Consider the following 25,493-nt stretch of genomic DNA (forward strand, 5'->3'; position numbering starts at 1 on the left):
GGAAGCCGGGGACAAAGAGCATGGGATGTCAAATTTGGCTGAAAATATCTTGACTTGCAACTAAAGACGTGTCCACAGAGACTTTCCTTCATCTGCGTCTGTACTGCAACCATAATGGTGACTTTAAAGCAGTTTAATGTAAAAAAAACGCAGTTTGATTACTATTTCCCATCATGCCACTGCTCTGTAGACAAAGTAGAAACTCTGATTAAAGATAAAGATACACGTGGATAATATTTTGTATAGTATAAGCTGATTTAGCTAGTTTGCAGGAGAATCATCCACTACGTTCCTGTTTTGTAGCATAGGGGCTCGCCTGACAAGACATGGTAAGAGATGGAAACCCAGGTCCTCTACATGACCATACATAAGGCCTACTGGGTGCCAAGCAGAAGTCCTGTAATACTACTAACAATAATACAAATAACCCAATGCACCTACACAAAACAGTGCCAGGAACATGCTCTACTTTACTTGCTGGATTTTTCCACATAGTCGTTGGCGGCGATGACGATCTGTTTCAGAGCCTCCAGCATCAGGAGGTTTACCGACTCACTTAGAACGGTCTCCTCGTGGTAGTTTTTCATAGGGAAAATGCAGTTCATAGGAACGCCTAACCTGTTACTGCACTCGTGCATCTGCACACACATTAAAACACGCCCACTTTATTATATTATCAGGTACGATATAAGATAAAAGTCTTTAAAAGTGTTTTATAAGATCAAAGACTCACCTTTTCTTTGATCTTCTTGCTTTGGTAGACCTTGCTGAGATTGTTCTTTATCATGGGACAAGCCTCGTCCACTTTGGTCATGAAAACCATTTGAGGCATTCCTGCAGGACAGGAAGGAGACATTTGTGGACATTAGTGGACTCTTTCACTCCACCTTCTAGATCTGCATATGGGACATTCCAGGATTTTGGTACATTTCCTGTCCCACCCCTTACATTTTAAATGTACATATCCAAAATATCTAAATGACTATTTTTTGAGAACAATGTACTTGTTATGAGACAAACTGTAAAATATGGTGTAAAATAAGCTCCTTAGATTTTATTCAAAAGACCGAATACCTTTGGAGCACCTCAAAAAATGGCCGTTTTCTCTTGTCCCACACATTGGGTGACCAACTCCTTTGGCAAATTTAACAATTAAAATAAGCTCTAAATAAACGACTTCCTCTTGTATATTGTTGATCTGCATCTCCTTTACTTATGAAAACAACTTCTTTAGTCTACATTGTTTTGCATGTTACAGTTTTTATGTTATTAAGTTGTGCCCACAACATGCGCTCAACCCTGTTACCATAAGGAATTTTACCTGCAGAGAAAGAGTTTAAAATATTACTGTCTACTGGCACAAAGGAAGTGACATCACAAGAACATTTTCTGCCCACATGGCGAGACCAAGAGTAAGTGCTCTAACAATTTATTTTTCTAAAAAGTTTATTTTCCAAATATGTTTGTCCAAGTTGTTTGTGTCTCTCAGTGAACTCAACCCTGTTACTCATATTGTAAGACTAATAATGAGTAGAGTCAACATTTACTTTATATACTTATATAACCATGTTTGTCCTTGATCTTGTATACATAGCTAAATTTTACAGTTAGCATCTGTTCCTGGGGTAAACCACAACTTAGCCTAGATTTACAACCCTGTTACTCGCAACCCTGTTACTGTAAGTTACCAAATATATTCCATAATCTAATTTAAAAAACTGCTTTGATACCTGAGCTTGACAAATTAAACTTTTTGATAGTTTATTATATTTATTAAATTACGGATTTAATAAATATATGACTAAAAATGATCAAATTGAAGATCAAATTTTCACAAGTGATCACCCCTGAAATGTACCAAAATCCTGGAAGGTCCCATATCTCAACCTCTTCCTTCTGTAAGCTGCACCAAATTCATCTTCAAATTAATCTGTTATCTCCATAATATTAACTATTCAGCGTCTGAGTAATTCACACAATGCAATGCAGAATCTTTAGTTCAGCGTCGACCTAATATGGAAATAGCGGTAATAGTAATAATAAAAGCAATTAAAAATAATAATAATAAAATCTTTAAAAAAAAGCTTGCTGTGTGTGTTTTAGTTAAACTCACCTAATGCGCTCGCCGCCGCTCTGACAGTCTTCATTTTATCAATGACGGAGTTGGACATTATCGTGACTTTATCCGCCGGTAATACGCTCACGAGACAGTGGATCATATCTCTGAGAGTGGGGTCGCTGATGTACCTCTTGTCCTCTTTAGTCATTGCATGTGGCTGAAACTAAGCGAGAGAAACAGTAGCTGGTGAGGTTATGTTTGTGTTTTAACATTTTTTATTACATACAACCAGTGTTGGGCACGTTACTTTGAAAAAGTAATTAGTTCTAGTTACTAGTTACTTCTCCAAAAAAGTAACTGAGTTACTAACGGAGTTACTCCACTAAATGTAATTACTATTATTATTAGAAAAATAACAAACGAAAATGAACCCAAAATGTTGACAAAAATATAATCTAACGAATTAAAAAAAAAGAAACGAAAAACTCCACACAACCAAAGAAAATTACTAAAACTTGTAATACTGAAAAAAAAAACCCCGGAAAAACCAAATACGCGTCTGGGGATAAAAATTAAACAAACCAAACCACACTCAAAGGAAAAATGTATAAATAAACAAAACAAAAGAATGGACAAAAACAACAATCCATTAAAAAACTCATTTAAATCCATTAAAAAAATCATTTATAACAATCACAGGCTTTCTGTGCAGAATAATAAAAGTTTTGGTTAGTTTCAGTTTCAAATCATGAAAACAGATCACCAAAACCTCAACCTATCCTTTATATTTGACAATATTTGATTAACTTACAGGTCCTTACTTATTTTTATTTAACTGAACTGAGTTTTATATTATTTATAGCCTCGCGCTGAATTCAGCTCCGCGCTGCGAAAGAGAGAGAGAGAGAGAGAGAGAGAGACAGAGAGAGAGAGAGAGAGAGAGAGAGAGAGAGAGAGAGCGAGAGAGAGAGAGAGAGAGAGAGAGAGAGGAGTGAGAGAGAGAGAGAGAGCGAGAGAGAGACAGAGAGAGAGAGAGGAGCGAGAGAGAGAGAGAGAGCGAGAGAGGAGCGAGAGAGAGAGAGCGGGAGAGAGAGAGAGAGAGAGGAGCGAGAGAGAGAGAGAGCGAGAGAGAGAGAGAGGCGCAGCGCATTTTGCCTGATTTCTCTTGATTAATTATCAATAGATTTGTTGGCTTTAGTGAATTTAACAACATTCATTTTACTACACTTGTCCGACCTTATTTATTAAAACTTTTTTTTTTTAGAAGAGAGAGGTTATTCTGAGCGCAATGCCAAGCACCACTTTGCGTGCCTGATATAGAGCGCTGGACGAGATTTTAATTCATGAATTAATATATTTAATATTTTAATAAATTTGCCCTGGTGATAAGAAACTAATTCTAACATATAGCTTTATATTTCTGTGTATTTCAAATGTTTTAAGTTTTATATAATTGATGGGCAGCACCAGACGCCGACAATGTGCTTTATTTTTCAGATATAAAAGTGAAATTCAGTTAAATAAAATAAATTTATGTTCAGTCAAAGTTCTCTTTTAATTTTCCATTTCAAAAACTCCAGCATTTGAGTGAGAATAAGCATCTGTTGAAATTCTTAAACAGCAGAATGCCTGTCTGCTACAGTTATAGTTACAGTTATTTCGTCTGTGTACTAAACAGAAATATAAATCCTTATAACTGACAGAAAATGACATAACTAATAATAATTTATAGTTAGAACTGATGGTATGGGGTATTTTGGAGCGCAGGGCGCAGCTTTTTTCCGCCGCCAAGATAGAAACACGCCAGAAATGTACCTGAACACACCTCATTTCCAGACCACCACGCCCATCAGCGTTAATATATTCCAAAAGTCCAACGCTATTGTAAGGACGCGTGCAAGGCCTAAAAATAGACTGGTGATGGGGTGTACGATGGCAGTGCGCCACGCTACACGCCTTACGCGGGGTGTACGATAGGGCCCTTTGTCTGTATGCGAAAAGTAAAAAAAAAAGTTCATTCAGCTGCTAAAGTAATGTGCGGTAACGGGGTGACTGAAATGGTAACAGTCTTATAGTTAGACACTCAGAGTAATTAGTTAGATTACTCGTTACTGAAAAAAGTAACGGCATTAGTAACGCCGTTACTACCATCACTGCATACAGTCCCCTTTAAAAGTATTAAAACAGTGAGACCAATTCCATTATTTCTGCTGTAGACCAAAAACATTCGGGCTTAATGTAAAAAGATGAAAACTAAACTTTATTATTACTTTATTATCACACTGGTAAAAGTTCCTCTTTGTCTCATCAATCCAAAATCAGTCCACAGACTTTTCTCTGTGTCATATTTTCTGCACTATAAGCTGCATTTAAAATCCTTTAATTTTCCCAAAAATCATCAGAGCTTCTTATAATCCGGTGCTCCTTATGTATGAATTCTATCAGTCAGGTATTAAGGAGCAGTAAAGACACTCCACTGAAGTACAGAGTTATACAGGAGATTCAGTGAAGTTTCTCCAGCACTGCTAAGCGCTAGCTCTTTCACCATTCAGAAGTGAGTATTATCGGCCTGTAGTCTGCTGCTAACCCTGGCTAGCACTGCTGGAGCAGTATTAGCATTACCAGCTAAGCTCTAGCTTTTTTGCTGTTCAGAAGTCAGTATTGTGGGCCTATAGCTTGCACATACTGTGTTAAATCAAGCTATGTGGGACGAACCGCTAGCTAATATCACCCTGGCTAACCAGAACACTCAGGGTTCCTCAGTGTAGCGCTGTTGGGCGGCAGTTAGGCAGCATTAGGGGTTATCTGCTAATGCTAATGCTGCTGCACACAGCCTTAATGGAATTCTGGGAATCTACGTTTACTGTACATACACAGAAGCACTTTTTATTCAACCAAATAAACAGTTTTAAGAAGAGAAATCTGTGTAGATTAACATCCAGAGCTCGTCTGAAGAGTTACTGGTTTGTTTGCTGAATTAGAGGGGAAACACGATGACACCCCTGTTCCTTACTAGTGTTGATTAAAATGTGCCTTATAAACCGATAAGCCTTATAGTGCGAAAAATATGGTACTCCTTGGTAAATTCCAGCCTGGCTTTCCTTATCTTCTTGTTAATACTGATTTTCATCTTCTACTGAATCCTCTGTACTTGAATTCATGAAGTCTTTTTTCTGTGAGCATTAGATTGAGATATCTTCACTCCTGCTCTCTGGAGGTTGAGCTAATGTTACTAACTGCACTGCAAAAAACGATTCTTGAGCCCAGTAAACTTTGCTCATTAATATGAGAAGATTTTACCTAAAATTATACTTTTTGAACTATGCTTAATTAAAACAGTATGTACAACCCAATATTTTGTGTGTTTATTTTGTTTAGAAATTTGGAGAAATATTGCATGAATATTTGAGTAAAATCAACATGATTTGAGCCCAGTGATGTTTGCTCATTATAATGAGAAGATTTTACCTAAAATTATACTTTTCGAACTTTGCTTAATTACAAAAATAAGTACAACCCAATAGTTTTAGTGTGTATTATGTTAAGATTTTGTTACGCCTAACTAAATATTTTAAGGCTGCTTGGGAGACCACGAGGCACTGATACAAGTACTTATCTCCACTGATGAAGAACTTTTGGAAGGCAGCGAGACTGCATGGGTAAGAGCACAGTGACTGATTATTTTTGAGATATTTACAGTTGTGAGTTATCTGTGTAGTTTAAGTTGGTTTTAGAAACACGGTGCTTCAGTGAACTGTGTTGGCCTGCAGCTATAGGCAAGCATCAAACCGAAAGAAAGCAACAGCGTCAGGCCGCAGATCTCATTTGTCAGTCCACCTCTTCTACGACACCTAGCTCGTCCCTGAGTCCCGGAAACGACGTCACCACAGTTTTTTTTCACATGCTTCAAAATAAAAGTCAACTTGGCCGACTGCTCATTGTACGAAACCACGGTTATAACAAGCAACAATAGTTTAATGAACTTTATACTTTACAAATATATTTTATACTTTTTGGGTTTGGGGTGCCTAGGAGATTCTAGGTTTGACTGAGATGTAACGTTTTTGTGGAATTTGAATATTAATATATCTGGTTAGCGAACTAAATACCTAGGAGATTCTAGGTTTGACTGAGATGTAGGCAATAGGTTTGTGTTGTAATATAAAACATTCATTGACAAAATCGGCTAACTTAGCTAGTTGTTTTGATTGCTAGTAACCTGTTATATTTTCTAATAGCATGCTTGTCTGTGTTTTAATAACACTATAAAATTGCTTATTTTCAGAAAGATGCAATAAAGTATGCACAATAAACAAGCGGAAAAATAATTCAAGCAGCGACTTTATTAAAAAACAACAACAATAAATGAACAGAGGACAATTAAATGTAATAAAAGCAAGCATTCTTTTTTTTAGAAACTACAGAAGGAAAACCAAATCTAAATAGGAAAACAATGTTAAAAAAATAAATAAATAAAGTAGAGAAAGAGAAGATTAATTAGGATTAGGATAGGATTATGCTGGATAGCCATGTTTTGACGCTAACATTAATGCTAACCTGGCAAAAGTAACTTTCTGGAATGAAAATGCACCAATTACTTCACCAACTAAGTCAAAGTATATCAAAGACAGCCAGCTGGTTACGTTACTCAATGCCAGACCTATCATAATGTGTTTACTGTATAAGTTAATACATATAAGTTACACACACATACACATATATATATATATATAGTTAGTTAACTGAAACTAGCTAAACAGCGTCTAGCGATCTTGCTTCGGATAATATTATAGCTAAGTTACCTAAATTATCAGTATACCAAGATAATGTTAGCTGATAACTTAGACATCACGTCTAAAACTGTCGTTTGCAACGTACCGTCAATTAAATGCTCTGTTGGATCAAAAATGTTGATAACTGATCTAAAACAATAATAATACAAGTTCCCCACGCTTCGTGCACAAATAACACTGAATTTCAGGCTCAATACTACCCCATACCACTAGATGGCGATACTGGAAACAATGCCACCTCCTCTGTGGTGCCTCATGTAGGTACCACAGGAGAGGTAGGGTTCAGAAATGAGATCTGCGCGCAGACCCTTCTCAAAGAAAGGGCAAATATAGCTAGCTAGCACGTAGGCTAACCACCCGGGTGGCTATTCCGGCACTGGGCGCGTACAAACCGGGCTGGGCCGTCATGCTAACACCGCATTAGCGACCCCGGTGAGTAGACCAGAGTCGGTCTAGCTGGCTTAATCAACTTATTTTTTAGCGTGCCGTAATGCTATCACCGCGTTAGCGTGCTGTAATGCTAACACAGCGTTAGCGTGCTGTAATGCTAACACAGCGTTAGCGTGCTATAATGCTAACACCACGTTAGCGTGCTGTAATGCTAACACAGCGTTAGCGTGCTATAATGCTTACACCGCGTTAGCGTGCTGTAATGCTAACACAGCGTTAGCGTGCTGTAATGCTAACACAGCGTTAGCGTGCTGTAATGCTAACACAGCGTTAGCGTGCTGTAATGCTAACACAGCGTTAGCGTGCTATAATGCTTACACCGCGTTAGCGTGCACCGCATTAGAGACCCCGGTGAGTAACGCCAGACCAGAGTCGGTCTAGCTGGCTAATCAAAGTATTGTTCGCGTGCTATAAGGCTAACGCATGTTAGCTACAATGATTGGCCACTTCAACCCCTTTTTTACATTCTCCTTTTCACTGAGCAGCTTGGTGCACTTAGTTCTATAATTATCAGTGTTGGGAATAACAGCGTTATAAGTAACGGCGTTAGGTAACGACGTCATTTTGTCAGTAACGGGATAAAATAATTAATTACTTTTCCTGTCGTTACAACGCCGTTGACGTTACTGGTGATTAAAAGCAGTGCGTTACTATATAATGATATAATAACAGTAATTCGAGCGGACCCCTGCCCAGGCTAGTGAGTAGTAACAGGTGTTTCACCATGAACTGTGACCTATAGAGATCTGTGACTCCAGGTCTAAACAGGTGACAGTTCTCGGTGTAACACCTGTTGAACTTGACACGCTCTTAACACGCCCTGGCCCGACGGCGGGCCAGATAAATATAATAATTAATATCTGGCTGTGTTTATGAATAATTACAGGCTCAATATATCAATGACAGCCTGCTGACTCTCAGGATTACGGAGCTGCAAACCGTTTTACTGTCGGATGTACGGTTCCTGAATAAGAGTGCGTTAGACGGTTCGGTCTGTGAACACGCTCTTTGATCCGCCTGGGGTTACTACAGGACACCCCTCACACGCAAACAGAGAATATCAGCGCGTACCTCAGAGTCCGGGCTTCAGAACCCCTCCAAACATCACAACATCCATCAGTCCAGTCTCCAGTAATCCTCATATCCGAGCACTGCTTTTAGAAAAAAATATTATCAACTTTAACGGTTTATTTTAGGAGTTTCTCTTTGTTCTACAGCGATAAACTGCGCATGCGCGTTTCCATGGGCTTCAGCCTGAGAAAAAAAAGAGGTCTGGGCTCAGCCAATCAGGTGGCGAGTTATGCGGGACAGAGGTGGTAGCCAATCAGAGCCAGTGTTTTTACACGCGTGCCGAAGCACACCTGTGACACTCTCTGTAACTGTTTACTTTTTGCTTTTGCTTTTTTTTTTATAAAAAAAAATGTTTTTTTTAAAGGATTTTATTCTGCTCTATTCTGATGTGCAATAAATATAAAAAGTTATGTACAAACACCTTTCTGATCTACTTATTTCAACTGACTGTAAAAATGCTTTTTTTCAGTAATTGGCCTGCAGGTTAGGGAGACAAAGGGATAAAATATTATTTTTGTTTCTACACTGTTTTACAGAGTTTTTGCAGATGAGCATAAAACACATGTATTTCTATAATTACAGACTGTTTGTTAAAAAAAAAATAAATGGAGTTCATTTGAAATGGTCTAAGACTTTTTTTTAACTGCTTTTAAATATTTAATGTTCAGCTGCTCAACCTGCTGTCTTGCTCATGTTCATCTTACAATATTAAGTTAAGTTAATATTAAGTTTATTCACTGGACAAAGACATTTTTTTATGTGAAGGCGTAAAGTGATTTTTTTGTACTGTCAGTATTAAGACTTTTTGAAAAAAGGACAAAAAAACTTTTCTTAGTTTTATTTAAGAATATGGTGCAACATTTTTGCAAACGTATTATTAAGTATTGCCAGTTTAAGATTTTAGTTAAAAATGACTAAAAAATATTTGTTGGTTCTACGTAAAAATATGGTGCAACATTTTTGCAACCTTATTATTAAGTAATGTCAGTTTAAGATTTTAGTTAAAAATGACTAAAAAATATTTGTTGGTTCTACGTAAAAATATGGTGCAACATTTTTGCAACCTTATTATTAAGTAATGTCAGTTTAAGATTTTAGTTAAAAATGACTAAAAAATATTTGTTGGTTCTACGTAAAAATATGGTGCAACATTTTTGCAGCCTTATTTTTAAGTAATTTCACTGTAATTTTTTTTTGTAAAAATGACGAAAAATGTTTCTATGGGTTTACGTAAAAACATAGTGCAACATTTTTGCAAGCAAATTATTAAGTAATATCAGTTTAATATTTTAATTAAAAGTTATCAAAAAAGATTTGTGGGTAACACTTAAAAACAAGCTTGCAAAAACGTTGCACTATATTTTTAAGTAAAACCAGCACATCATTTTTTACAGTGTGTTATTTTAGGGTTTTTCTTTATATAACTCACACTGTTTCTGTTTCATCAACTGCTGTGGATTTCCTTGGTCTACCTGTTTCATCATCTGTTATTTAGTACACCAGTGATGACTTTCTTCTTCAGGACATTCCAAACAGTTATTGTGGCAATGGTCAATATTTGTGCTCAAATGTTCTGATTGATTTTCCAGCTTCTCTCAGCCTTGCAGCTGCTTGTTTTTCTCCCATAAACTCTCATATCTCTCAGATTTTAATATTACTGGTTACTCCTCTAACTATAAATACTCAGTCTGAACAGATAAAACCCAAATCTGAAATTCAGTGCTGTTTATTGTTTGACCTCACAGTCACATGATACAGTACTTATACTCATAATAAAAAATGGGTGGGTTTAGACAGAAGGTGCTGAATCTTCTGAACTGTGTATCAGATCTAGATGTAAATATCTGGAAATAAAAGCTGAAATGTTGATATTGATCCTTTAATGTCAAACTTAAATGTTTTCAGTCTACAGCAGAAATAAAAGTTTGGAGGGGAGTGTATATGAAAAAATGTTTTATTATTACAGTTTTTTTTTCAGTTGCTAAAACACGTTTTTCTAAACTGGGCTGTTTTTATCAAAATTCACAAAACCACCCAAAAAGTGGAGAAGAGTTTGGAATTACATTGTGAACTGAAACCATATCTCAATCAGATTAGGACTGATAGTGTTTTACGAGTGTGTGTGTGTGTGTGTTGCAAAAATGTTAATCTTACTTCATAGTCTTCTGGTATGTGTCCCTTTAAAGCACTGATGATGTCATCAGTGTGCATTCCGTGGCTTTTTCCCTCTTCTAGACCCATTACATCATAGAAGGCGAAGGGTACTTGTCCAGAGAGCTCACTTCCAATGGGGAACTTGTGATACTGAAAATGAACCAATCAGACTGTTAAAGGTCTCCTTCCTGTAAAATCCTCTTGTTCTTGTTCTTTGTGAAATACAGTGGGTCTCTCTGAGTTGTTTATGATGCTGCACATGAAACTCTTCCTCATCGTTGAATCAACGTTAATCTACGTTGATGTAATGGTTGAATCAACGTTGGATTTAGTGTTGATTTTGAAAAGTGAATCAACGTTGATATTTAAAAAACCAAAGCTCACTAAAAGTAGAAAGTACTCACTTCTAGAGTAAAACTTTTACCAGACGCTGCAGAAGCCAGAGAGAGGTGATACGGTCGATTTTCAAAAATGCTCTTGATGGTGTTGATGATGCTGGATTTTCCTGCTCCTACTGGTCCATGCAGGAGAAAACGAAGCTCTGGGACTTTTTCACAGATCTCATAATTTCTCAGGAAGTTCAACATTTCATCTTGTCTGAAACAAAAAAAAAATTGAATTTAAAAAGTGTGTAAAACTATTCCGTATTTTATTAATGCTATAATTAATTATCGGTTGTTTTACTACATCTATCGTTTAATCCGGGATTAAACACATGCAAGCAGGGGTTTTGCAGACAATTTTTAGGGAGGCAAAAGCGCCTCTAAAAAGAATTCCAGCTCCTGTAAACGTGAAAGCATAGTTATGGTTTTTAAACAGAAGTTTATCTCTGATCAGCGAAAATATGCTAAAATATAAGAAACTCTGACACTTTCTTTATTAAGCCAATGTAAGTATATTGAATGATTAGCGTGGACTTACGATTCTGGTATAGCTCTCCATGGCTTGAGTTCTGTAAGAAATGCATCGGTAGACAATAAATCAATAAAGTCAAATAGCGTTCAACCATCCACTACTTTACTTACACATGCTGTCAGTTGTAAGTTGTCACTATTATAAACTTTGGTGCACCCAAACCAAATGTCCTAATCCTGGCTTTAAAATGGTCTTATATGTAGAAGATTAAAGCGTAAGTAAACCGCCTGATTTTTGTTAACTCTGGTAATGTATGGGTTTAGGGGCGGGGCTGGAGGGAGAGCTGATTGGGCTGAGCAGTGTGCCTCCGACAGCGGTGAGATGCAGATGATTGGACAGCGGGGGGGGGGGGGGGGGGGGGGGGATTGGGGGGGGCGGAATTATTGATTGATTGATTGATTGAATGCAGATGTGGAAATTACCACAGTAAAAGTGTTTTTTTTTAAGGTTAGAAAATGTCTAGAATATTTTTAGCAGGGCTGGTATGTTTTATTACTTTAAGGGGAGTTTGTATATTTTACGATTGTATTTATTATGACTGTCATAGAATAAAAAACACATTTCAATATTTATATTTTTTTATTAAAGAAAAATGTACTTTCTATCCATTAGAACAGTGGGACCTAATCACACTACAATGAACATTGAATAATCCACTGTGTAATATCTGTAAATGTAAACTAATAATTAATAACCAATACTGTGTTTTTGAAAATCGCTACAATATTGCAAAACATGATCTTGTGATACTTTGATACTTTGATATTTTCTTTTTAAGACAGAGCCTAGGAATCATAAAAAAAACAATGAAACTGAGGGAGCAGGTTTACAGATCGTGCACACATTTTCGTTTATTCAAGTGAATGACTAAATAAATTAATCTCAACGATTTTGCAGTTTGTGCTCACGATTTCTTTAATGTTCATTTGAGCGATTGATTTTGCAGTTCCTGCTGAACAGTTCAACATGTCAAAAGCCAAACATTTAAGCGTTTGCATCACATACAAAAGAACTGTATGAAGACAAATATAAAATATATGTACAAACATACAATTAAAACACTAATACATTAATATTAATATTAATAATTGTTTTTCGTTTGTACTACTATTAAAGAAATAGAGTGCACAAACTGCAAAATCGTTCATTCGGTTTCATTTTTTTATTTATGGCTCCTGGGCTCCATTTGTTATACCGTATTTTAAAATCCTTAAATTTTCTCAAGAATTGACAGTGCGTCGTTGTATATGAATCTGGTTGATCCTTTTTGGCCTCGATTTAATCTGGTACACGGCGCTCTGTTGTGCTGGATATCCTGATTACTGCCTCCCTACTGCGATCTCAATGCTCAGCTGAGCTAGTCTCCACCGCAGCTCCTCGAACCAGAACCAGCTAAACTTTCCCTTCCACCTGTTCTGGGGAAAAAAAGTGAAAAAATGAGCAGAAACTGGTTTAAATCAATGTACTGGCCATGTATTGTAGCCTGGTTGGTCGTGACACGAAAATAAAACAAGTGGCCGAGCTAAAACAACAAAAATGATGGTGAGGAATTTTTTCTGAGATATTGTGAATGAATTAGAGCTTTAATCGGGCCCAAAATATCCAGCCTGACGACCCATAAACTGTCATTTTGAGCCCGAGCTCAAATTAACCCCCACATTATTTTACTAAGTAGAGCGTTTATAAAAAGAACATTTTGAAAACATTTTGGAATGTTTAAATGAGTGAAATATGTCCAGAATTATGTTGATTAACATTGCAACACTGAAGAAGTATAGACCTGTTATTTAATGAAAATGTTTTATAATCAGTGTGCCTTATGTATGAAAATAGACAAGAAAATAGACGATTATTGTTAGTGCGCCTTATAATACAGTGCACCTTATAGTGTGAAAAATACGGCAATTTTAATAGTGCCGAGTATTTTGATGAGAAATGCAGTAAACTAGTCATTCTTACCAACAATGACCATGATGGAGCACGAATCACTACCCTTGTTGTTCGTCACAACCAGGGTGTACTTCCCTTCATCTCCCTCCTCAGCGTTCAGGATTTCTAAGCTTAATAATGTTACCTCTTGTTTAAGAATGTGTTTCCCATGCACCAATTTCAGTTCATGATCATTCTTCTTGACGGTTGCTGTTATTTCAGTTGGGTTCACTTCACACTTAAGGACAATACGTTCACCAGCCCGCACGATTAGCTGAGCAGGCAGATGGGTTTTAAATTCTATTGGAAACACAAGAAAAATAAGAGAAATAATTAATTAAAGTGTTGGTTCCCCTCAGTCTAAACCCATGCTAAACCCAGCTAAGTGCAGAGTGAAAATAGATAGATAGATAGATAGATAGATAGATAGATAGATAGATAGATAGATAGATAGATAGATAGGTAACGAGTAATCTAAAGCGTTACTATTTCCAATCCAGTAATCAGATTAAAGTTACTTATTTAAGTCACTGTGCGTTACTCTCTCTCTCTCTCTCTCCACCTCATCTCCTCCACACACACACACACACACACACACACACACACCGCTCCCTTACCCATTCCCCCTCCGCTCTTCCCCGATCACACGCGTCTCGCTTTCTCCCGTCTCTCTCTCTCGCGCTCGGCGTGTCTTTAGTTTCCGCCCGTTTTCGTTTTTCGCCAGTTCTCGGGATCCCTATCTCTTTATAAAGGCGTTTTTTTCACTAGCCAGGGCAGCGGTCTGCCACAAATTTGATTGGCAGAGGAGAGCATTTAAAGATTTTACACCACACGTGATTGGAAGTTCACTGTGGCGCAGAGCGCACACACCGTAAAGACAAGAAAAGTTCCGGTGCTTTAAATGAACACTGTCAGAATTAAATCCTTCTCAGTAGTTGGGTCCGGTATGGGTCCGTATTGGACAACGTCTGGGTCCGGACCCGGACCCCAGTCTGCAAATATGTGATCCCTGGTCTAGACCATATACACGGTTCTGTTTTATAAAACCACTCCCTGCTGCCTTGCAGAGAACAAGTTCAATGTTCAGTTTTACAGTGTTAAATATGTCAGGTCAAAAAAGACTTTCTTTATTTTATGTATTATATATAAAAACAAGTATTTATGTTTAGTAAAATCAAGAAAGACCATATTTTATTTTTTATTAAAAAAATTATGTTAAGTTAATTCAAGAGAAATGGTCTTTTAATTTGATAAAAAAACATATTTTTTCAGGAAATACTTTAAATTCATTCATTTTACAATAAAGGGAGTATTGGCAAAACTGGTTATAATGTTTATGTTAAGGCGGCGGGAGGTGGTGTCTGCAGCTGCTGAAAGTAACTAATAAAGTAACTTGTAAAGTAACTTAGTTACTTTTAAAATCAAGTAATCCATAAAGTAACTAAGTTACTTTTTAAAGGAGTAATCAGTAATCAGTAATCGGATTACTTTTTCAAAGTAACTATACCATCACTGCTTAAAGTACAGTATTGTGTGTGTGTGTAATGTAGAATGGAGGTAGTGCAGTTGAACACAGTAGACAGTAAACACCAGTTGATGTGCATAAAGTGAGGATAACAGAGTTAGAGCTTAGATCGGGCCCAAAAAATCCGACCCGACCCAGCCCGAGCCCGACCCAACCCAATCCATGAACTGTCATTATGAGCCCGAGCCCGACCCGATCCACCCCATAAACTGGCTGTTTTCTGGGGCTGATTGAATGAACAAAATCAGAATTATGTTAATTAACACTGTAACAGAGAAGCATAGAACTATTATTTAATTAACATGATTTTAAGAACAGCTAATCACAGTGCTGCAAGTCAAACGCGGAGGAGTTCACGTGCGCCCAGAGCTACGTCATTACATTTTTCATTTTTATTGTAGTTTAATTTTATTTTGTTTTTATTTTTTCACCTACAGTTTTAATTTGTTTTTAGGGTGGGCTTGCTAGTTTTTATTAGTTTTCACACATCTCATCAGAGAGATCATTCTAAGAAACGAGAGAGAGAAAGAGCACTGCTGTGCTGAATCCGACTCCCCGCTGAATCCGACTCTGCTTCTCAAACAGAATCAGCACAACACCCCCCGCTGTACAACTCCGCTGTACAACTCCGCTTATAAATAAATTAAACACGGAAATGGGGTTATTCTATCAGTAATTTCAGTTCCTTTTAGTTAGTTTTATAAACACAAAATACAGTTCTCAAGTCTTTGGTCACAAGTCAGAGTCGAGTCTCAAATCTTCGGGCACGAGTCCAAGTCGAGTCTCAAATCTTTGGTCACGAGTCCGAGTCGAGTCTCAAGTATTTGGTCACAAGTCCAAGTCGAGTCTCAAGTCTTTGGTCATAAGTCAGAGTCGAGTCTCAAATCTTCGGGCATGAGTCCAAGTCGAGTCTCAAATCTTCGGGCACGAGTCCAAGTCGAGTCTCAAATCTTTGTTCACAAGTCTGAGTCGAGTCTCAAGTCTTTGGTCACGAGTCCAAGTCAAGTCTCAAGTATTTGGTCACAAGTCTGAGTCGAGTCTCAAATCTTTGGTCACGAGTCCGAGTCAAGTCTCAAGTATTTGGTCACAAGTCTGAGTCAAGTCTCAAGTCTTTGGTCACAAGTCCGAGTCAAGTCTCAAATCTTTGGGCATGAGTCGAGTCTCAAGTATTTGGGCACGAGTTTGAGACGAGTCTCAAGTCTTTGGGCATGAGTCCGAGTCGAGTCTCAAGTATTTGGTCACGAATCCGAGTCGAGTCTCAAGTATTTGGTCACAAGTCCGAGTCGAGTCTCAAATCTTTGGTCACAAGTTCGAGTCAAGTCTCAAATCTTCGGGCATGAGTCCGAGTCGAGTCTCAAGTATTTGGTCACAAGTCCAAGTCGAGTCTCAAGTCTTTGGGCACGAGTCCGAGTTGAGTCTCAAGTCTTTGGTCACAAGTCTGAGTCAAGTCTCAAATCTTTGGTCACAAGTCCAAATCGAGTCTCAAGTATTTGCTCAAAAGTCTGAGTCAAGTCTCATGTCTTTGGTCACAAGTCTGATTCGAGTCTCAAGTCTTTGGTCACAAGTCCGAGTCGAGTCTCAAGTATTTGGTCACAAATAAAGGAAAAAAAATGCTTTTTGGACAGTTTTAATTTCCTTGAATAATCCCTTTTTTATAATTAAATGATAACACAGTACGTACTACTGGCCCCTGTTCATTTATGTCCTGAGATAGTTTAATCAAGAGGAATCAGTACATTTTATTTATTACAGCACTTCCAGTCAGCCAGCTCACTTTATCATCCCAGAACAGCTGAAAAGACCTGTTACTTTTCCCCACCTTTTACACCAAATTAATCTGAGCAGTTGATCTGCCCTGCTGCTGTTTAACTCTAAGTTTTTCTTGGTAAGGAAGACTATCAAATGGCTTCTCCAAAATCCGTCCACAACATTAAAACTGTCTGACATTATGTTCAGCTTGCTACCTAGCTATAGGGACTAGAGCAAGGCAAGTGTGAAGTGTGTCCGTCTGTGAGTGCTTTGTGACGGTGGAGGGGCTGAGCAGCACCCGCTGGAAAGAAACTGCGATAGAGAAGAGTGATAGAAGTCAGAAAGAGAGATAGAAGTCAGAAAGAGAGATAGAAGTCAGAAAGAGTGGTAGAAGTCAGAAAGAGTGGTAGAAGTCAGAAAGAGTGATAGAAGTCAGAAAGAGTGGTAGAAGTCAGAAAGAGTGGTAGAAGTCAGAAAGAGAGATAGAAGTCAGAAATAGTGATAGAAGTCAGAAAGAGTGGTAGAAGTCAGAAAGAGAGATAGAAGTCAGAAATAGTGATAGAAGTCAGAAAGAGTGGTAGAAGTCAGAAAGAGAGATAGAAGTCAGAAAGAGAGATAGAAGTCAGAAAGAGTGGTAGAAGTCAGAAAGAGTGGTAGAAGTCAGAAAGAGTGATAGAAGTCAGAAAGAGTGGTAGAAGTCAGAAAGCGTGATAGAAGTCAGAAAGAGAGATAGAAGTCAGAAAGAGTGATAGAAGTCAGAAAGAGTGGTAGAAGTCAGAAAGAGTGGTAGAAGTCAGAAAGAGAGATAGAAGTCAGAAATAGTGATAGAAGTCAGAAATAGTGATAGAAGTCAGAAAGCGTGATAGAAGTCAGAAAGAGTGATAGAAGTCAGAAAGAGTGATAGAAGTCAGAAGGAGTAATAGAAGTCAGAAAGAGTGATAGAAGTCAGAAAGCGTGATAGAAGTCAGAAAGAGAGATAGAAGTCAGAAAGAGTAATAGAAGTCAGAAATAGTCATAAAAGTCAGAAATAGTGATAGAAGTCAGACAGAGAGATAGAAGTCAGAAAGAGTGGTAGAAGTCAGAAAGAGTGGTAGAAGTCAGAAAGAGAGATAGAAGTCAGAAATAGTGATAGAAGTCAGAAATAGTGATAGAAGTCAGAAAGCGTGATAGAAGTCAGAAAGAGTGATAGAAGTCAGAAAGAGTGATAGAAGTCAGAAGGAGTAATAGAAGTCAGAAAGAGTGATAGAAGTCAGAAAGCGTGATAGAAGTCAGAAAGAGAGATAGAAGTCAGAAAGAGTAATAGAAGTCAGAAATAGTCATAAAAGTCAGAAATAGTGATAGAAGTCAGAAAGAGAGATAGAAGTCAGAAAGAGTAATAAAATTCAGAAAGAGAGATAGAAGTCAGAAAGAGTGATAGAAGTCAGAAAGAGTGATATAGGTCAGAAAGAGTGATAGAAGTCAGAAAGAGAGATAGAAGTCAGAAAGAGTGATATAGGTCAGAAAGAGTTATTGAAGTCAGAAAGAGCGATAGAAGTCAGAAAGAGCGATAGAAGTCAGAAAGTGTGATTGAAGTCAGAAATAGCGATAGAAGTCAGAAAGAGAGAAAGAAGTCAGAAAGAGTGATATAGGTCAGAAAGAGTGATAGATGTCAGAAAGAGAGAAGAAGTCAGAAAGAGAGATTGAAGTCAGAAAGAGCGATATAAGTCAGAAAGAGTTATTGAAGTCAGAAAGAGCGATAGAAGTCAGAAAGAGCGATAGAAGTCAGAAAGTGTGATAGAAGTCAGAAAGAGTGATAGAAGTCAGAAAGAGTGATAGAAGTCAGAAAGAGAGGTTGAAGTCAGAAAGAGCGATAGAAGTCAGAAAGAGTGATAGAAGTCAGAAAGAGAGGTTGAAGTCAGAAAGAGCGATAGAAGTCAGAAAGAGAGATTGAAGTCAGAAAGAGTGATAGAAGTCAGAAAGAGAGGTTGAAGTCAGAAAGAGTGATAGAAGTCAGAAAGAGAGATAGAAGTCAGAAAGAGTGATATAGGTCAGAAAGAGTGATAGAAGTCAGAAATAGTGATAGAAGTCAGAAATAGTGATAGAAGTCAGAAAGAGAGATAGAAGTCAGAAATAGTGATAGAAGTCAGAATGAGAGATAGAAGTCAGAAAGAGTGATATAGGTCAGAAAGTGTGATAGAAGTCAGAAAGAGTGATATAAGTCAGAAAGAGAGATAGAAGTCAGAAAGAGAGGTTGAAGTCAGAAAGAGAGATAGAAGTCAGAAAGAGTGATATAGGTCAGAAAGAGTGATTGAAGTCAGAAAGAGCGATAGAAGTCAGAAAGAGTGATAGAAGTCAGAAAGTGTGATAGAAGTCAGAAAGAGTGATATAAGTCAGAAAGAGAGATAGAAGTCAGAAAGAGTGATATAGGTCAGAAAGAGTGATAGAAGTCAGAAAGAGAGGTTGAAGTCAGAAAGAGCAATAGAAGTCAGAAAGAGTGATAGAAGTCAGAAAGAGAGATAGAAGTCAGAAAGAGTGATATAGGTCAGAAAGAGTGATAGAAGTCAGAAAGAGTGATAGAAGTCAGAAAGAGTGATAGAAGTCAGAAGGAGTAATAGAAGTCAGAAAGAGTGATAGAAGTCAGAAAGCGTGATAGAAGTCAGAAAGAGAGATAGAAGTCAGAAAGAGTAATAGAAGTCAGAAATAGTGATAGAAGTCAGAAATAGTGATAGAAGTCAGAAAGAGAGATAGAAGTCAGAAATAGTGATAGAAGTCAGAAAGAGTGATAGAAGTCAGAATGAGAGATAGAAGTCAGAATGAGAGATAGAAGTCAGAAAGGGTGATAGAAGTCAGAAATAGTGATAGAAGTCAGAAAGAGTGATATAGGTCAGAAAGAGTGATTGAAGTCAGAAAGAGCGATAGAAGTCAGAAAGAGTGATAGAAGTCAGAAAGTGTGATAGAAGTCAGAAAGAGTGATAGAAGTCAGAAAGAGAGATAGAAGTCAGAAAGAGTGATATAGGTCAGAAAGAGTGATAGAAGTCAGAAAGAGAGGTTGAAGTCAGAAAGAGAGATAGAAGTCAGAAAGAGTGATATAGGTCAGAAAGAGTGATTGAAGTCAGAAAGAGAGATAGAAGTCAGAAAGAGTGATATAAGTCAGAAAGAGAGATAGAAGTCAGAATGAGAGATAGAAGTCAGAAAGGGTGATAGAAGTCAGAAATAGTGATAGAAGTCAGAAAGAGTGATATAGGTCAGAAAGAGTGATTGAAGTCAGAAAGAGCGATAGAAGTCAGAAAGAGTGATAGAAGTCAGAAAGTGTGATAGAAGTCAGAAAGAGTGATAGAAGTCAGAAAGAGAGATAGAAGTCAGAAAGAGTGATATAGGTCAGAAAGAGTGATAGAAGTCAGAAAGAGAGGTTGAAGTCAGAAAGAGAGATAGAAGTCAGAAAGAGTGATATAGGTCAGAAAGAGTGATTGAAGTCAGAAAGAGAGATAGAAGTCAGAAAGAGTGATATAAGTCAGAAAGAGAGATAGAAGTCAGAAAGAGTGATATAGGTCAGAAAGAGTGATAGAAGTCAGAAAGAGAGGTTGAAGTCAGAAAGAGAGATAGAAGTCAGAAAGAGTGATAGAAGTCAGAAAGAGAGATAGAAGTCAGAAAGAGAGATAGATGTCAGAAAGAGTGATATAGGTCAGAAAGAGTGATTGAAGTCAGAAAGAGCGATAGAAGTCAGAAAGAGTGATAGAAGTCAGAAAGTGTGATAGAAGTCAGAAAGAGTGATATAAGTCAGAAAGAGAGATAGAAGTCAGAAAGAGTGATATAGGTCAGAAAGAGTGATAGAAGTCAGAAAGAGAGGTTGAAGTCAGAAAGAGTGATAGAAGTCAGAAAAAGTGATAGAAGTCAGAAAGAGAGATAGAAGTCAGAAAGAGAGATAGAAGTCAGAAAGAGTGATATAGGTCAGAAAGAGTGATTGAAGTCAGAAAGAGCGATAGAAGTCAGAAAGAGTGATAGAAGTCAGAAAGTGTGATAGAAGTCAGAAAGAGTGATATAAGTCAGAAAGAGAGATAGAAGTCAGAAAGAGTGATATAGGTCAGAAAGAGTGATAGAAGTCAGAAAGAGAGGTTGAAGTCAGAAAGAGCAATAGAAGTCAGAAAGAGTGATAGAAGTCAGAAAGAGAGATAGAAGTCAGAAAGAGTGATATAGGTCAGAAAGAGTGATAGAAGTCAGAAAGAGTGATAGAAGTCAGAAAGAGAGGTTGAAGTCAGAAAGAGTGATATAGGTCAGAAAGAGTGATAGAAGTCAGAAATAGTGATAGAAGTCAGAAAGCATGATAGAAGTCAGAAAGAGTGATATAGGTCAGAAAGAGTGATAGAAGTCAGAAAGAGAGGTTGAAGTCAGAAAGAGCAATAGAAGTCAGAAAGAGTGATAGAAGTCAGAAAGAGAGGTTGAAGTCAGAAAGAGAGATAGAAGTCAGAAAGAGTGATATAGGTCAGAAAGAGTGATTGAAGTCAGAAAGAGCGATAGAAGTCAGAAAGAGTGATAGAAGTCAGAAAGTGTGATAGAAGTCAGAAAGAGTGATATAAGTCAGAAAGAGAGATAGAAGTCAGAAAGAGTGATATAGGTTAGAAAGAGTGATAAAAGTCAGAAAGAGAGGTTGAAGTCAGAAAGAGCAATAGAAGTCAGAAAGAGTGATAGAAGTCAGAAAGAGAGATAGAAGTCAGAAAGAGTGATATAGGTCAGAAAGAGTGATAGAAGTCAGAAAGAGTGATAGAAGTCAGAAAGAGAGGTTGAAGTCAGAAAGAGTGATATAGGTCAGAAAGAGTGATAGAAGTCAGAAATAGTGATAGAAGTCAGAAAGCATGATAGAAGTCAGAAAGAGAGATAGAAGTCAGAAAGAGTGATAGAAGTCAGAAAGAGAGATAGAAGTCAGAAAGAGTGATATAGGTCAGAAAGAGTGATAGAAGTCAGAAATAGTGATAGAAGTCAGAAAGAGTGATAGAAGTCAGAAAGAGTGATAGAAGTCAGAAAGAGAGATAGAAGTCAGAAAGAGAACTTGAAGTCAGAAAGAGTGATAGAAGTCAGAAAGAGAGGTTGAAGTCAGAAAGAGTGATAGAAGTCAGAAAGAGAGATAGAAGTCAGAAAGAGTGATATAGGTCAGAAAGAGTGATAGAAGTCAGAAATAGTGATAGAAGTCAGAAATAGTGATAGAAGTCAGAAAGAGAGATAGAAGTCAGAAATAGTGATAGAAGTCAGAAAGAGTGATAGAAGTCAGAATGAGAGATAGAAGTCAGAATGAGAGATAGAAGTCAGAATGAGAGATAGAAGTCAGAAAGAGTGATAGAAGTCAGAAAGAGAGATAGAAGTCAGAAAGAGAACTTGAAGTCAGAAAGAGTGATAGAAGTCAGAAAGAGAGGTTGAAGTCAGAAAGAGAGATAGAAGTCAGAAAGAGTGATATAGGTCAGAAAGAGTGATAGAAGTCAGAAATAGTGATAGAAGTCAGAAATAGTGATAGAAGTCAGAAAGAGAGATAGAAGTCAGAAATAGTGATAGAAGTCAGAAAGAGTGATAGAAGTCAGAATGAGAGATAGAAGTCAGAATGAGAGATAGATATCAGAATGAGAGATAGAAGTCAGAAAGAGTGATATAGGTCAGAAAGTGTGATAGAAGTCAGAAATAGTGATAGAAGTCAGAAAGAGTGATATAGGTCAGAAAGAGTGATTGAAGTCAGAAAGAGTGATAGAAGTCAGAAAGTGTGATAGAAGTCAGAAAGAGTGATATAAGTCAGAAAGAGAGATATAGGTCAGAAAGAGTGATAGAAGTCAGAAAGAGAGGTTGAAGTCAGAAAGAGAGATAGAAGTCAGAAAGAGTGATATAGGTCAGAAAGAGTGATTGAAGTCAGAAAGAGAGATAGAAGTCAGAAAGAGTGATATAAGTCAGAAAGAGAGATAGAAGTCAGAAAGAGTGATATAGGTCAGAAAGAGTGATAGAAGTCAGAAAGAGAGGTTGAAGTCAGAAAGAGAGATAGAAGTCAGAAAGAGTGATATAGGTCAGAAAGAGTGATTGAAGTCAGAAAGAGAGATATAAGTCAGAAAGAGTGATATAAGTCAGAAAGAGAGATAGAAGTCAGAAAGAGTGATATAGGTCAGAAAGAGTGATAGAAGTCAGAAAGAGAGGTTGAAGTCAGAAAGAGAGATAGAAGTCAGAAAGAGTGATATAGGTCAGAAAGAGTGATTGAAGTCAGAAAGAGCGATAGAAGTCAGAAAGAGTGATAGAAGTCAGAAAGTGTGATAGAAGTCAGAAAGAGTGATATAAGTCAGAAAGAGAGATAGAAGTCAGAAAGAGTGATATAGGTCAGAAAGAGTGATAGAAGTCAGAAAGAGAGGTTGAAGTCAGAAAGAGTGATATAAGTCAGAAAGAGAGATAGAAGTCAGAAAGAGTGATATAGGTCAGAAAGAGTGATAGAAGTCAGAAAGAGAGGTTGAAGTCAGAAAGAGCAATAGAAGTCAGAAAGAGTGATAGAAGTCAGAAAGAGAGATAGAAGTCAGAAAGAGTGATATAGGTCAGAAAGAGTGATAGAAGTCAGAAAGAGTGATAGAAGTCAGAAAGAGAGGTTGAAGTCAGAAAGAGTGATATAGGTCAGAAAGAGTGATAGAAGTCAGAAATAGTGATAGAAGTCAGAAAGCATGATAGAAGTCAGAGTGATAGAAGTCAGAAAGAGTGATAGAAGTCAGAAAGAGTGATAGAAGTCAGAATGAGAGATAGAAGTCAGAATGAGAGATAGAAGTCAGAATGAGAGATAGAAGTCAGAAAGAGTGATAGAAGTCAGAATGAGAGATAGAAGTCAGAAAGAGAGATAGAAGTCAGAATGAGAGATAGAAGTCAGAAAGAGTGATATAGGTCAGAAAGAGTGATATAAGTCAGAAAGAGAGATAGAAGTCAGAATGAGAGATAGAAGTCAGAAAGAGTGATATAGGTCAGAAAGAGTGATAGAAGTCAGAAATAGAAGCTGGATTTGTCGCTGGTCGTTTTTAATAAAGAAAATGCCGATAAGAGGATGAGGAAAGTCTCTGGTTAAACTCAGAATAAAAATTAAATTCTCCCAGCGCGGATGTTTACACCAAAAGATCGCTGATTCGCTCATTTCGCTGTCAATCAAAAAGGAATTCAGCCTCAGCCTTTGTCCTGGGCGGGACAAAGCCCAGCATTTACATCTATGTAATGCTGCAGGCCGGAGCCCCGGTGGGCGTGGCTAATGGGTGGAGCATGTGTCAATCATTTTCGACTGCAGCCAATCAGATACTACACGTTCGTTGTCAATCACTTTTTATGAAGCCAATCCTCAGACAGACCAAGCTGTCCATCATTTTTTACTGCAGCCAATCACCTTAACAGATCTGTCAAAAGAAGGCGGAAACTGCGGTGCTGCCGGTTAAACGTAGCGCGATTTAAACTTCTGAACAGCGGTGAAGCTGAATGTGTGTAAGTATTTTACACAATACTATATTAACAGTTTAAACACATTTATCTATCTATCTATTATCTATGTATCTATCTATCTGTCTGTCTATCTATCTATCTATCTATCTATCTTGCATTAAATCGTGTATATGTATGTGTGTGTGTATATATATATATATATATATATATATATATATATATATAAATATATATATATATATATTATTGATGCCCGAGGGGAAATTTTGGAATTACTGCAATAAAGGAAAAAAATCACGAAAGTGCCATTCCAGAAAAACGAGTATCTTAATCTTTAATTAAAAATATCTAAAGTCTGGGCTTTTCTAACGTTTTAATTCAGTTACTTCTGTTTAAGAGCTGCATATAGGCAGGACTAACTACAGTAGTGTTTAAACTGTTAATGTAGTATTGTGTAAAATACTTATACACATTCAGCTTCACCGCTGTTCAGAAGTTTAAATCGCGCTGCGTTTAACCGGTAGCACCGCAGTTTCCGCCTTCTTTTAACAGATCTGTTAAGGTGATTGGCTGCAGTAAAAAATGATGGACAGCTTGGTCTGTCTGAGGATTGGCTTAGTAAAAAGTGATTGACAACAAAAGTGTAGTATCTGATTGGCTGCAGTCGAAAATGATTGACATATGCTCCGCCCTTTAGCCACGCCCACTGGAGCTCCGGCCTGCAGCATTACCCTTCTCAGCATTTAACCAATGACTCGTCTCGTTTCGCTGCACTCACTCAGCGTCCGCACTGTTTAAAGCAGCACTGTGAAGCTGCGGGAATGAGTGAGAGGAAAACCGCGTCGTTATATTTAATCAGTGACATGTACACACAACAGTATATATTTAATCACTTATTTTTTTACATTTTAGGGGAAGCTGAGTTTCCCTTGCAGTCTTAGAGCAATCGCCACTGTCATCTAGCTGTTCTCCATAGCTGTAATTGTAGTTCATATTCATGCAGTTTAATGTTATAATATCAGAGGAATTTCTTATTTTATTCATTTATAAGAGCCACATGGTGAGATCTGCTGTAGTTCTGCTGCAGATAGAGACTATCTGACCTGACTTCTCTCCACCAGCCTTCACCAGGTTACTCTCACTGACCAACAAGCCTATTAACTGTCTGACCGCACCCAGTTCAGCAAAGTCCAATCTTCATTGATTCAGAAATGAAATAATAAATAGATTAATTATTGTATATTTTAATGCACCACAAACATTACTGTACATGAGAATTTAGATCAGACATTTGATTTTCTATTTAGACTTAACACATGCAGTTCTGTGTTACATAATGAAATTCACACTCACCAGGTGCTGTATTTCCCATGTTTAGTCCTGTAGTGAACTGTAAATAAAATTATTGTTATTACTGTTATTATTAAGAAATTAAGAAAAT

The 25,493-nt window shown here is 37.4% G+C and overlaps 1 protein-coding gene across 1 annotated transcript; it reads right to left on the reverse strand.

Annotated features, from left to right (window-relative positions):
• LOC103040090 (interferon-induced protein 44-like) lies at positions 1-25,424 on the reverse strand. The gene is made up of 8 exons (XM_049473115.1): positions 25,406-25,424; positions 13,402-13,671; positions 11,449-11,479; positions 10,932-11,124; positions 10,528-10,677; positions 2,114-2,282; positions 734-834; positions 1-638 (listed from the first exon to the last, which is right to left on the reverse strand). Exons 1-8 carry the CDS (start codon positions 25,422-25,424, stop codon positions 471-473), a joined length of 1,101 nt encoding a protein of 366 aa, XP_049329072.1. The 3' UTR covers positions 1-470.
• Between the last annotated feature and the right edge of the window lie 69 nt (positions 25,425-25,493).

This window comes from Astyanax mexicanus, unplaced genomic scaffold, assembly GCF_023375975.1.
Source record: "Astyanax mexicanus isolate ESR-SI-001 unplaced genomic scaffold, AstMex3_surface scaffold_34, whole genome shotgun sequence".
NCBI lineage: Eukaryota > Metazoa > Chordata > Actinopteri > Characiformes > Acestrorhamphidae > Astyanax > Astyanax mexicanus.

Bases quoted from the DNA above. Each gene is read 5' to 3' on its own strand.
- LOC103040090 (XM_049473115.1), bottom strand. The intron at 2,283-10,527 runs GTAAGATTAACA...TCTCTCGCTTAG, and splicing joins ACATACCAGAAGACTATGAA to TTTCAGCCACATGCAATGAC. The intron at 639-733 runs GTGAGTCTTTGA...ATGTGTGTGCAG, and splicing joins GCAAGAAGATCAAAGAAAAG to ATGCACGAGTGCAGTAACAG.